This window comes from Poecilia reticulata, chromosome 13, assembly GCF_904066995.2.
Source record: "Poecilia reticulata chromosome 13, P_reticulata-male-v2, whole genome shotgun sequence".
Classification (NCBI taxonomy): domain Eukaryota; kingdom Metazoa; phylum Chordata; class Actinopteri; order Cyprinodontiformes; family Poeciliidae; genus Poecilia; species Poecilia reticulata.
The window spans coordinates 7,135,321-7,149,207 of record NC_088842.1 but is presented as its reverse complement, the minus strand read 5'-3'; the positions used below and the strand labels follow the sequence as shown (position 1 = coordinate 7,149,207).

The 13,887-nt window shown below is 37.2% G+C and overlaps 1 protein-coding gene across 2 annotated transcripts; it reads right to left on the bottom strand.

Annotated features, from left to right (window-relative positions):
• Positions 1-900: 900 nt before the first annotated feature.
• Positions 901-10,467, bottom strand: paf1 (PAF1 homolog, Paf1/RNA polymerase II complex component). 2 transcript variants are annotated; one of them, XM_008424952.3, is made up of 17 exons: positions 10,316-10,467; positions 8,339-8,475; positions 8,150-8,194; positions 6,889-8,052; positions 5,803-5,835; positions 5,614-5,706; positions 5,403-5,524; positions 5,211-5,277; positions 4,996-5,097; positions 4,804-4,909; positions 4,136-4,204; positions 3,887-3,990; positions 3,681-3,797; positions 3,475-3,603; positions 3,281-3,386; positions 1,750-1,834; positions 901-1,632 (listed from the first exon to the last, which is right to left on the bottom strand). In XM_008424952.3, the coding sequence occupies exons 4-17, from the start codon at positions 6,933-6,935 to the stop codon at positions 1,217-1,219; spliced, it is 1,596 nt and encodes a 531-aa protein (XP_008423174.2). In that variant the 5' UTR covers positions 6,936-8,052; positions 8,150-8,194; positions 8,339-8,475; positions 10,316-10,467; the 3' UTR covers positions 901-1,216. The 2 variants fall into 2 exon arrangements, with proteins under 2 accessions (XP_008423174.2, XP_008423175.2); XM_008424953.3 differs by having other exon boundaries at positions 5,803-5,832.
• Between the last annotated feature and the right edge of the window lie 3,420 nt (positions 10,468-13,887).

Sequence of the window (13,887 nt, the reverse complement as noted above, 5' to 3'; positions counted from 1 at the left end):
GAGTTTTGGTTTCCAACTCATTTTAGATGCGTTGCCTGTTTTTCCTTAATATTGTAACATAGGATTTCTGTGAGCTTCCATGAAATTTATTGAGTCATCAAGTTAATTTACCTTAAAATTTAAGCAGATTATACTGTATATACATTTTTCTTCTGATGTTGATGTTTTTCAATTCTGTAAGTGTAAGCTAAACATCAAACAGCTGTTCTTCGTACGTTTTAGCCCTGATTTCAAGCCAAACCATGTTAAATATATCATACGTTTAGATGAATATAAAAATGTACACCAATTCTTACGTGATTGGTGTTACGTAAGAATGTTTAGTAATGACTTGATCAGAACTGCAACATATAAAACGAATGAAAGTAATTTGAAGTATTCCTCTAAAATAAAATTTAAGCTTTTCCTTCAACTGAGACGTTTGGTAACTGCACATTATTCGATTTATTTCATTTTGTAAAGTGCTATGCAATGACATTTGTTGAGAATTGGAACTACATAAATGAACTGAGCTGGTTCTGGTCTATTCTGCATCCCTAGAACCAGAACCAAACACGGAGAAGCAGCATTCAGCTTCTATGTACCTCAAATCTGGAACACGCTTCCAGAAAACTACAAAACAGCTGAAACACTGAATTTGAGCATTAATCATTAACCAATATGGTGTCTATTAATGATTTTGATGATGGCACTTACCAAAATGTAACATCTGTTATTGGTTTTCAAATCTGCTGACTATGTGATGTAAGATTTATTTTTAATGTTTTCGTGTTGCTGGAATGTGCTTTACAAAATAAACTTGTTTGACTCCAATAAATGATTCAATTTCAATTATTGATAATCTCGTAAAATGTTGCATCTGAGTTTCCGTGCAGCTCAAAGAATTGAAAACAAACAAACTTTATGACCAAAATGTAGCCAGTGATTTATTATCCATTTCAAAAGCAGTATCAGTATAGTAAGTCATACATAAAGAGAACAAAGAATTTTTACATGATCTTACACACAATCTTGAAGAGATTAGTGGCGAAAACAAAATCCAGCTACTACTGTGCGATCTAAATCTACAAATAAAATCTAGACTAAATGGAGACGGATCGAGTTCAAACGCAAAGAGCGCATCAAGTAGCTATGGACGACGACGCTTTCGGCTCGCCGGCAGAGCGAGAAGGTCAAGTTCTGGAGTCGAACGTGAAGCTCAAGCAGACTGAGGGTCTTATTCGCTGTCGCTGGCCTCAGAGGAGTCCGATCCCCTCTCGCTTCCGCTCGGAGCGTGGGTCTCCGAGTGGTCGCTGCTGTGGTCGCTGTGTGCTGGGGAGGCGCTGAGGCTTCGCCTGTTCTCTGCCTCATCCTCGCTGCCGCTGCCTTCCTCGCCGCTGCTCCTGGCCGAGTTCTTGGGCTCGTTGTCGTCGCTGTCGTCGTCGCTGCCGAAGATCTCCTCCTCGTCTCGCATCTCCCGGGTCCTCTCCTCGCCGCTCTCGCTCCCACTGCCGCTGGCCTTCCTCCGCCTCTTGCTCCGGTCCTCGTCCTCTTCGTCGTCTTCGCCGCTCTGCTCCTGGTCTTCCTCTTCCCTCTCGGATTCGCTGCCGGAGTTCTCTGCCTCGCTGCCGCTGCCCTTTTCTTTCTCGTCGCCTGGAGACACAATTTGGAAGTTTTATTTGAATTTTCTTTTTTTTTACTCAAGTGCAAATTAAAACGTCATTAAAAATCCAGAATGTGTAAGAGGAAGTTCATTTCTAAGGAACTAACCAGAATCTTGCATGTCTTTGTCCATGTCCATGTCTTCTTCCTCATCTTCGGGCTCATGGTTCTCCAGCTGAGCTTTACGTGCTTCCTGAAAGTCAATATCAATAAAATAATCAATGAGCTGTCAAACACTAAAAAGTAATCCTAATAATTCACTGATAGAGCCATAAAACTTCTCCTTCTAGTAGTTTTTTGCTTGTTTTAAGCTCTAAAACACTAGAAATGAGTTAAAACTTTCATAATTTTTTCAAAGCACTAATAAATCCTTCTAAAAATCTTTAACGCATAACACATACAGTAAATGAATCATTACTGACTTTTCATAGTCTTTTAAATCAGATAATTACTCATTTAGATTGAAATAAGCACACTTTTCTACAAAAAACCCCACCAATTTTATTGTTTTTCTTTCTAAGAAACGAACTTTCTAATTGGAATTTCTGTTGCCGTTCGAAAATGAAATTGAAGAGGGCCAAGACAGTTCCTATTTTAAACAGCGGGTGGCATTGTAGATTAAATCTGCCTGAACTGACAGTAGGGGAAAGAGATGGTAGAGGAAGTGCTGTTCTGATGCAACTAGCTACAAATGTTGGCCTCATAACTGGAACTTTTTAGATGTTTTTACAAATCTATAGTACATTTTACAAAAACAATCCCCCCTGTGAATATATTCAACCATGTATGTGGTTGGCAAAACCCCTGAAAAAAACATGCATTCAGGTAGCACACTTATGTGTTTTTTAAATTTAAATAAATGTTATATTGCTTACAGCAATATTTGTATTTGCTAACATTTAACCCTTCAGATGGAGTAGATTGTCAATAAATATGAAATTTCCCTATGGGGATCAATCAAATACAAGTTTGCTAAGACTCTGGGTCAATATTTTCACAGGAAGTGTGAAAATAACTTCAATAAATTGTTGTAATTTGTTTACTGCAAACTCTGAGTGAGCAACTCCAGCCTCTGTATCTCCAGTTTGCTCAGAAATATCACTAAAAAATTTACAAGAGACGTCACTGTGGGAAGCTGCCGCCGACTACGGACAAGATCAACGTTAGCCCTGCCTACTAGCTAACACTCTCTTGCGAACAAATATAATTACATTTATTTTAAGAAATTATTTCTGTAATTATTTGCAGTTTTAATACATTAATTACTTTTAAATAACCATTTTCTAAGCTATGTATTTATTGTAATTTGGCATTTTCACTCTCTACAGCTCACAGAGCTTTTAAATTCCCCTGTAGGATGCTGTTCAGTTAGGTCTCTAAACTACAGTTCACAGATAACATTTCTCCTTAAAGTTTTAACTCTACTTGCCTACCTTATGCTCCTCCCCTCACCCCCTCCCTTTCACCCTAAATAAATATTTCCACGACTTTAGATATGAGAACCAACTTGATGATTGTGATCTAGTGTCAAATACAACCGACTGAGCTTTGTCACGTAACTGTTGTGCAGTAAATGGTTCCCAAGTTCAGTTTATATGCCCCAACATTCATATATCTAAAAACAGAGCAGGAGACTCACCTGGGCCTCCAGTTCCTTCTCATTCATATCTCTGTGCTTACACACCAGCACAGCGTTTGTAGTGGACTGTGCTCCAGCCTTGGCTCTCCTCTTACTCAGGCGTACCCTACAAGTCAAGTTTTATTTTTTAATAAGGAATCAAGAAAACCATCATCTTCTTTTTGAAAATAATGTGTCATAGTCTGAGTATTTACCTCGTCTCCAGCTCGTTGTAGTAAACCCCGTCGCCGTCTCTGAAGATGAAGAAGTAATTCTCCTCGTAACCTTTACTGGCTTTGTTCTTGACGTTCCAGTTGTATTCCCTTGCAATCTTGTAATCGTACCTGAAAGCAAAATGGTCTTTTTTATTGCCCCTGGCTTATACACATAAGCTCCATATTGATCCAAAACTTTTGCTTACAGGTCCTCAGCCATGTAATCCACTCCCTCTTCGAAGTCTCTTTTCCGCTTGCGAAGCGTTTCCTCGTTGGGCAAGAAGTAGGCCACAAACTGATTTCCCTCCTCATCCATCATTCCTCTGTAATAAACACAAATTACACTCAAGTAAAAAATATGGTACTGATGGTAAGCATTAACGCTAAAAAACACACACAAAAAAGTGTATACCTGATCATAGCCTGAGACATCATTTCCACACCTGCTGGCCCTGATATGTCTTTAGGTGCAGGATCAGAGTCAAAGATGACCTGAGCGCATGGGTTGATCCACATCTGAAAGGGAAAATGTACGAGGCTTATTAGTCAAACCTGTTTCCCCCTCCCCACATTTAGTCGTCTCTTCACATTACTTAGACTGTAAAATAGCATTTACACAAATTAAAGAGTTTTGAAATCATTTATTGAGCAGTAAGCCCACCTTAAAGTCAGGGAACACAGGCAAGACCTCCACAGGAGTGACTCTGGGTTTACTGTAATGCTGTGTGATCTGCAAACAATGTGAAACAAAAAAACACTGTTAACATGTATGCACATCCTAACGTTTTACATTTGGAATAGAATCATAGAGTATAACAAAATAACTCAACAAAACAGATTGCTTTTGTGACAAAAAATGCATTTGCAATGGAAATAGGTAACTTACACTTAATGGAAACATAGAAAAAGGGAGGGGAGAACAATTCACAACAAAGATCATCTCTGCAAGAAATCTGGATGAGCTCAAAACAGGTAAACAGGTGGTGAGACAAATGAAGCTAACAAATGTAGACTTTAAGATATTTTAAAGTCAGATGGATGTAAGGTGGGCGACAAATTTTATTAATTGTTGTCCTATTTTTCTGCGTGGCAGTTTCTGTGTGATTTATGAATTTTGAACACAACAGGCATTGTTAACCTTTGGCTTCAGCCTATCCCCTTTTCTGATATTTGTACTAAATTGTAATACTGCACCAATATTTTGGTTTTTGTAAACTACTGAAAGAAATGATCGTATTTATACTCATGCTTCATTCTTTATTCAGAAACAGAATTGTGCACCCGTCGCATTTTTGCAGCGGGAGTTGATCCTAAAATATTCCCACTCACCGATTTCTGTGCATCCTCGAACGTCTTCTCAATGGCAGAAATCTGGCTGTCCCGGTCCTTGTAGATCTCTTCTTCGGTAAACTGTTGTTTAACAGACACTCCGATCCTGAACGCAACACAAGGTCCGATTTAAACACAACCTCCCAAAAACACTGAGGCTCTCAAACGGAGAGTCAGGAGAGTCCAACTTACTTGACTTCCACTTTCTCGTTAGAAACGCCGTATCTGTTAAACTCTGTGGAAATATATTCTGTTTTTCTCATCCATGGTACCACCTTGGCATGTTGTTGTGACCTTAAAAGTAAAAAAAAAAAAAAAAAAAAAAATGGTATGTTTCTTATAAAAAAAAAAAAAAAGACACCTAAAAAGAAGGTAAAACATTGTGCTACTTATCTAATAAGCCTTACCTTTTGGAACTGGATGGAGCCTGGATGTCTTCTTCCAACAGTTTTTCATCGGCAGGGTCCAAAAGAACTGAAAATTTAAACGTATTTTCTTATTTTTACATTTAGAATTAATGTATTCAGTGTTTCAGTTGCGAGTTTCAAAAAAAACAAAACAGTGCACATATTTTTTACTGTGCATTGATCTAAACCTACTGTTAGGATCGATACGGTAGGTGTCTGGATTGATGAGGTCAATGGTGACCCCGAGATCCGGTTCGGTCAGGAGCTCATGCTTATGCTGCTTCTCAAGAGAAGTGGCTTTATACTGGACAAACCTAGACAACACACACACACACACACCTGTGTTGCTCTGGAACAGGTTGGAGTCAACAGAGAAGGCAGATAAGTGGGTACATGAACTCACCTGTGCTGATCGAATGGGTAGGTGATGAATTTGGGATCAAACGGGATGTCGGGTAAGCTGTTGCAGTACTTCACTCTGCAAACAATTCCTGACCTGCAGCAGACACGCAATAAACAACATTTACAACTCACCTCCGCTGGGCAAACATGATTTTACATCAATTCATTACAAAATAATGAATGTGCTTACCGTTCTGGCACCGTTCTGTGAGAAGACGGCCTGCTACAAGAAAAACAAACAGGAAAACGTTTAGATGAGGGCTGCAACTAACAATTATTTTAGTTATCGATTAATCGATTATTTTGACGATTAATGTAACGGCTGTTGCTTATTTCTGTAGATGACCAGACCGTCAGTAATTGGGTCTGATTGGAGAACTAAAAAACTGTCCATGGTTTTTGCAGTGGGGCTTTTTGTGATGAGCTCAGAGACTGTTCTGGAAAGATTAGCCAATAAATATATACATAAAAACAAAAAATGGTATTGAAGTACTTATTTAGTAATTCAATTGCAAAAAGTAAAACTGATTAAATGGATTCAATACACACACTGTAATGCAATAAGTGCTTTTGATAGTTTTCTGTCAAGACTTACAGTTAAAGTCCAAAATGAAATTTGAATATTAGATAAGTCCAATGCAAAAACTTTGCAATACTTAATTATAGAGAAGACATCTACCTACACCTTCCTAAAAAAAAGAAAAAAAAAACTTTATTTCCTGCAGTTTTACATGAAGGCAAAGCTTTGCTTATCAGTTAAGAGCCAATTTTGGTAACATTGACAGCTTTCTTTTTACTTGCATTTACTGTAAACATCCGTGTTTATGGATGGTGCTCTACAAATTTATGCATTTTCCCAACTGTAAGGCAGTGCTTAAAACTCGTGGGGTTCCAACAACAGGCGCGAGGTAATTTTATGAAGCACTTTAAAACCTCTAACGTATTTAACAAGGGAACTGTTTATTAAATCAATATATGTGTTATATTTATACCTCTTCAGTAGTACCCCTTCAACTTAACACGGTCAACCAATTCATTCTGAGCCATTTTAAGTGTTAAAATTTTCCTCACAATAAACAAGAACGCCATTACCTCAACTAACAATCTCTGCCAAGTTATTGCAGGAAGGTAATCTGTATTGTTGGTTTGTGTTAAACAATAACTGTTAATATCTCACGCTGTTGGTTCATGTTAAATAATTGTTCATTTCTGGCGCTGAACATTAAAAGGAGCCGATGCCGCTTGCTGATTTTAAAGTGTAGCTGTGGTGTCGTACCTGTGACCGTCTTCCCGTTGAGCTTGAGTTTGGATCGTTGGAGCCATGTTTACGACAAAATCTCCCCTCGCAACTCAAAACAAAGCTGCTAGTTTTGGAGATAAAACAGAAATCCAAACGAGGTCACCGGCAGTTCCTCAGCTTCGCACAACCTACAACACGTAAATGTTTATATTAACAAAGCAACAAACTACACATTTTTTTTTAGCTCCTCACGATAAAACAGGATGAAGAGGAAGAACCGGTGGCAAAACCTCCGAATACGAAAAGGTCTCTTTATCGAGAGCGACCCCTGCTGTCTCGGAGTGGTATAAAACTGGAACGCGGTAACCAACAAACTTGAACATAGTTTTATTTTATTTAATAACTCAATATACAGAACAAAAAATATTATTTGTCGAAGTTACAAAAAGACACTAAAACATGCTGCTACACATCAGTGGGGGAAAATGTGATACACATTTTTATTTAAAAAAATATATATATTGAGTTGGTTCTGTTTTACAGAGATTTATCGCAAAAGGGAAACGTCCCATCTGACGTCATATACGTCAGCATGAAATTTCAGTTTATCAACTGAAAGTGGACAACAAAACAAAATTAACATGCAATAAAGTACACATGCATAAACAAGACAAATGAGAAATATAACTTGTGATTTTTCAGGTTTAAAAAAAAATCTTAATTTCCACTGCTTTTCTGTTGAAACTCAGGATAATACTACAAATATTGATTCAAAATAGAAAAAGCTCATTACTTTGCTTTGATAAGCTTACAAGTTGTAGGCTAAATCATAGAAGGACTCAAAACATCAATTTGAAATTGACCAGAAAACACAAATATGAGTGCAACTAGCAAACAGTGATTGCATAGAGAAGACAAAAGACAGAAATGATCTCAGTGCAAGTGCAAAATGGAGTTTAGAGTGAAGAAAAAAAAGAAAAAGAAAGTCAAACAAAGTTGCACTGAGCTCACGTGAGAATCAGATTTGCATATTTTATATTGTTCTGCTCCCCAGAAAACTGATAGAATACATTTGCAGCAAAGAGAAACCGGCATTTTTCATTGGCTCTTCAGTCATATGACAGCGACACTGTCTTCTTTAAAGTTCTTGACATATTTCCATTTCAGGTATGTGGCTCGGTCTCTGCTGCGTTTTCAACTCTGCGAACACGATGAAATAACGGAAAACTTGCAAATTAGTAATATTCTTACACATAAAATGTCATAAATTTAATTCTTGAGCGCCAAGACATTCTACCTGCTCAACATGTAAATCATCTGCCCGGGATCGTCTGCAAATAACCTGTAAAAATCAAGTGAATGCTTGGAAAAACGCATCACAAATGTATCACTAATTCACAGATTTAAGTCAGAGTTAGATTTTCCAAGTAACACATTTTTAAGTTTACAAGTGTCAAAAAAAAAAGACAGGAAGGAGAACTCTTACCCATCTCCCCAGTGGTAAAACGCCTGATCCTGGTAAAACATGAATAAAAACAGCCACACGCTTATTGTCTCGGCCCAGAAGATCACAAACAGGAACCACAGTGACGACAGGAGGATTTCACACAGCATCGTTGAGCTCTGTGAGAACAACAGTTACACACACGTCAAAGTGTAAAACCAACAACTTAGAGATGAAGAATACAGAACACCACTAGAAACTTCTACAGGTTATAAGAGGTCTTTCTCAGATTTGTGCTTTCAGACAACAAAAATAGGCACAATACAAAATGTCTTCGCTCCAACTACGAAAACTGGTAGCAGCAGTGTCATATGACTTTGAAATGCCTAAAGAAACCTTGAGCTTATTTTTAGCTTTTTACATTTTAAAAGGAAGAACAGCCACTGTGAGTTGGTCATTAGCGCCAAACAATCAGCTATTAGGTCCAATTAAGTAACAATACAAGTCAGTGTACCAGGGCTGAAACGATTAATCGGCTTAATCGTGATCGGATGATTATAGTAATAATCGTCAACTAATTTAATAATCGATTAAATTACTAAATTATACTGGCGTATAAAGATAAAAAAAAAGGCAGTTTGCTGAAACAAACAATATATTCAGAGCTGTAATTAAGCCAAAACTGAAAAAACAATAAATTAAATTAAGGCACAAACACATTTATTGGTAAATAGGTTTGAGCTAAAACTCCTCAAGTGGCCGAGTTTTAGCTTCACCCAATTCAGATTTACTAAATGAATAATATGTGTTATTCATTTTAGGCAATAACATATGTAACTTCTTGTACAAAAAAGGATCTTAATTATTTGTTTGTTGGCATATTTTAATGGATTTCTAATGTGTAAAAAACGTTTAAGTGATTAAATGAAGGATATATAGAAACTACTATTTTTTAATACTATTAATCATCACAGTAATGGATAGATTAATCGATTACTAAAATAATCATTAGCTGCAGGCCTACTCTGTACGCTAAAAAAGTGGTGTAATATAAACACATAAGGGGTTGACCATGAAGCTGCTGCCCCCGCGACCCGACCCCGGATGAAGCGGAAGAAAATGGATGGATGGATGAAAATGAATTATTGTTTAACTAACATAATACAGATTGACTTTTGTTTAAGTTTTCATCTCACTACAGTATCTTGCAAAAGATATATACCGAGTTATTTGATGTTTCAAAACAAACGTCTAAAAGTTATGTTGCATCACAAAACCATTTATCTCCATCCATCCATTTTCTTTACACCCTTGTCCCTTAGTGGGGTCGGTAGGTAGGTACTGGTGCCCATCTCCAGCTAACGTTCCGGGGGAGAGGGGGTCACCCTGGACAGGTCGCCAGTCTGTCGCAGAAACCATTCATCTGTGAAAACTTTTATTTGGACATTATATGTGGTAAACACACACACACACAAAGCAGTGCACAATTGTGGTTTTAAAGGAAAAGATAAGCCTGTATAGACAAAGATGGATGAACTCCGGACTTTCTTTTTTTAAATTAGTGTAATAAAATGAGGTTAATCAGTAATTAAATCTAGGTCACTAAAATTACGACGCTTCCTGAGATTGTATACATGGCATTAGCCAGAGAAGCACAGTTAAGAGGGTTTGCAACCGTTTAGCTGAGGTGTGTGTGTGTGTGTTGTTATTCCTACTTGACCAATTTACTGAGCAGCATACCAATTACAGCTAGCGTGTCTCCAGAGTTAGGCAGCAAGTAGCTACGCAAAAAAGCTGGCTACACTTTAAACGGGCTTACTTTGAGAAGCAGCTTGGTTTCCCCGTTAAAGCATTTTCTATTGGGTTTATTTATGACATTACACGCAAATCAAAGACAACAATATGTGACGTTAGCACAACAGGATTATTTTTCCTATATGCGCCTAATGTCAGCACTGTGAAGCAGAAACCCAAGCTTAACAAGCTCATTTTGTAAAAAAATAAAATCTGAATACTTACTCAGGTCAAACACTGTTGAGGCTGCATAACTTTTACAAGCTAACTCGCTCGCTGTTGTTTACAATGCTCGTCATAATTTACGTAGGACGCTCTTCCGCTTATGGCTGGAGTTCATTGGACGGTGCTGAATCTGTGGATCCCGGTTCTGTCAGCCCACTTTAATTAAAGGGGCCCACCCAAAACAAGATGCCTATTTACATGGAAGTAATATTTTAAAATGTTCTCGGTGTGAAATATTTGAAATGTTTATTGTTATGACTAATTTTGATTATTCTGACTTAAAACTATGGATGAGTTGTAATTACAGTTACTTATAAGTACTTTAATAACTGTTTAGGAAAGAAATGCATCTTTAGGAGTAGTTTTGCTGCACGGTACTTTAAATTTTTAAAAGTACTACTTAGGAGCTACTAATACTCTTACTTGACATATTACACACACACACTTAAAGAACTCTTGTTTTTATATCAGCTTTGTTGTTCTGTTATTTAATAAGATACAGTAAACACTCGTCACTGCAGGTACTTTACCCTGTTCAAATATACACAGTATACCACACTCTTAGAAGAGATGTGTTATATATATATATATATATATATATATATATATATATATATATATATATATATATATATATATATATATATATATATATATATATATATATATATATATATATATATATATATATTTATTTATTTTTTTATTTAAAAAAATAAATATATATATATATATATATATATATATATATATATATATATATATATATATATATATATATATATATATATATATATATAGTTATTTATTTAGTTTTTTTAACCATTGACCAATCACGTCGCTTCTTGGGTCTGGCGTTCTGGAACTTTCTTCTGGAAACAAAAAAATAAAAGTCAACTGATGAAATTAGAGGACGTCGGTGCAACGGGAAGTAAGAAGGTAAAATAATGTTTTATTCGATAAACTGTAAATTATAAGTAGGATTTCTTAAAGAGGATATAGATTTGTGCTGTTTAGTGTCATGAGTCGTACTGCTTTGACATCAGTCAGTGACCGATAGCTTAGCATACAATGGCAGTGTTTAGCTATAATTGTATTTAATGACTTGCTTGTCACCTGCAAACTCCTAATGTAATCGCGATTCTGTTTCCTGGCTGCTTTCTGTAAGAAATATTAACTTAATTATGCTAGTTTTCAATGATGTTTAATTTTAGCTAATGTTGGAAATTTTAGGTTGATTATGATAGTTTTTGTAGGCCTCAGTTTTGTTATCTTTAGTCTTATGGTTTAATCTACGCATAGCATAATCAGTAGAGTATTTCAAATTAGATGTAGTATTCACTATTTAATTAAATTAGTCTAATTAATGGAGTTTTTCATAAAATTCTTAAGTGTATAAGTTTAATATGTTGAAAAATTGTCTTGTTTATTATAACCAAAGAAGCAGAAAACTAATCAGAAAATATTGTAATGTCTTAGTATTACAATTTTTCATGTCTGTTTTACAAGTTTGAAGATACTATAAGAGATGTGTGATAATCTATAGAACCTGCTCTTTTCTTTGTGACATGACATGAAAAAAGTCGGGAGAGCTCTGTGCGAACTCAGGAACCAATCTGGGGGAGTTTGGAGGGATGGAAGCGAGATAGCTGATAAAATTTGGTCCAACATTTAAGACGTTTCCGCATAAAACAACACGTCCATTGTTCTTAGGTTGGAAACTGCGTAGGGAGGATGGCTTTGGCACCAAAGATTCCGTGACTTTCAGTGAAGTTGTTTTTGTGAAGCTTAACACCTGCGTCTCTGGGCAGAAAATCTCACGCACAGTAATAGCCTAGAACCATGTGAATAAACCCACCCCTAAAACAAATAACATCAGATATCAGACAGTAAAAAACTTGCCTTAATATAAAAGTAATTGAGTTAGAACAGCTATCCAGATATGAAACTGTTTTTCCTGTTTCACACAGCGCTCTGGAGACAAGAAAATTGAGCTGCACTTGGAAACTTCCTCTGGGGATACAGAAATAAACATTAAAAACACATCAGATGACTTTGATGCTTTTGAAAGTGTTGATGTTTCCCATGACCAAATGCACCTGGATGTGTTTGATTGCTCACAGGATTAGAGCGAGTAACGTTTAAAGCCACAGCTAAGTGTCTTTACCAATGTTCCCAAAAACATAATGGACCTGGAAGTGAAACCAAACTGTGACAGTGTGACAAACGTTGAAGAAATATCTGAGGATCCATCAATGGAAGAATCCTCTTCAGTTGACGAAAACTCAAGAGATGAAGTTCAAATGGACACAGATGACTTTGGCAATGTGGATGCTAAAGACATGGATACTTCCTCTGAGGATGAGGAAGTTCATTCTGAAAGCACAAATACTTTTTTGTTCTGAAAGTCAGACAGTTGACAGTCAAAACAATATCAGTGGCTTTACAAAGACGACATTACATGACAATCTTCACTGTGAGAGGACAGTCATACGGAATGATTTTTCAATCGTTCCCAAAGAAGAAACTGACCCGGGTGGGGAAGATTTATCTGCTGCTGACCTCACAGCAAAAGCCTTTGCACAGGTTTTGACTTCACCGATTTCATCTCTGTCTTTGCCAGAGAAGTCTCTTCTAAAAGGCGCATACACCAGTGTGTTTGTATTACCAAGTTCCCCGAATGGGACACTTGTCTCAGAGGCAGAGAGAGTCAACAGAGACGTCACAGCCGTCAACTTGTCCAAAATATCACCTCTGAATTGTAGGGTATCCGTTGTTTTTTAGGCTAACTGTTACCTGGGCGAAGAACTTCAATTACCAGATAGGAACATCTGTGAAACCCCAACCAGTGGTATGTTGCTCCCAGTACTCAAAGACAAGACTACCCCAGCTGGGGTGGCTCTGTCTAAGGATGATTTTTTTTCTGTCTGTTCCGAAAGGAATAACCGACCTGGACGGGGATGTTAACAATTCAGAACAGACGTTGGCTCAGACATCCCAGATGTGGAGAGGACAGAAGCTGCACAACAAGGTCAAACTGACATGGGAGGAGGAGGAACAAATTCCAAAACAGTTGGGTGAATGCCACTTTTCAAAGTGTCCTTAACCTGAGTGTTACCAGGAGGTGTCTCGCTCGGGAAACTACATGTTTGTAGGCTTCATCCATCCCATGCTGTGTGAGTCTGATCCACTCAGCAGTTAGACATCCAGGGAAACACTTTTCCCCAAACGAAATCTCTCCAATTCTGATGGAGCAGAGAGAGAGAAAACTGTCATCAAAGGTGGGAAAAGAGTTTGAGATAAAATGCCTACTGGAGTCTCTGTTGGGCTGGCTGGGCTGATTTGGTGGTGACACAGACAGGGAATTATACACCGCAAACTCTTGCACAAAATGAAGACTGAAGACAAAAGGGATTCATTTATATTTATGAAAAGGACATAAATGGAGAGGAAGACACCAGAATATGATGGTTTCCCATGCCTCTCCTCCTGACAGTGATGAAGGCGCTGTTGGAGAGGACTTAAAAATATTTAATTTGGAAGAAGAAAAAAAAATCCAACAAATAAAAAGA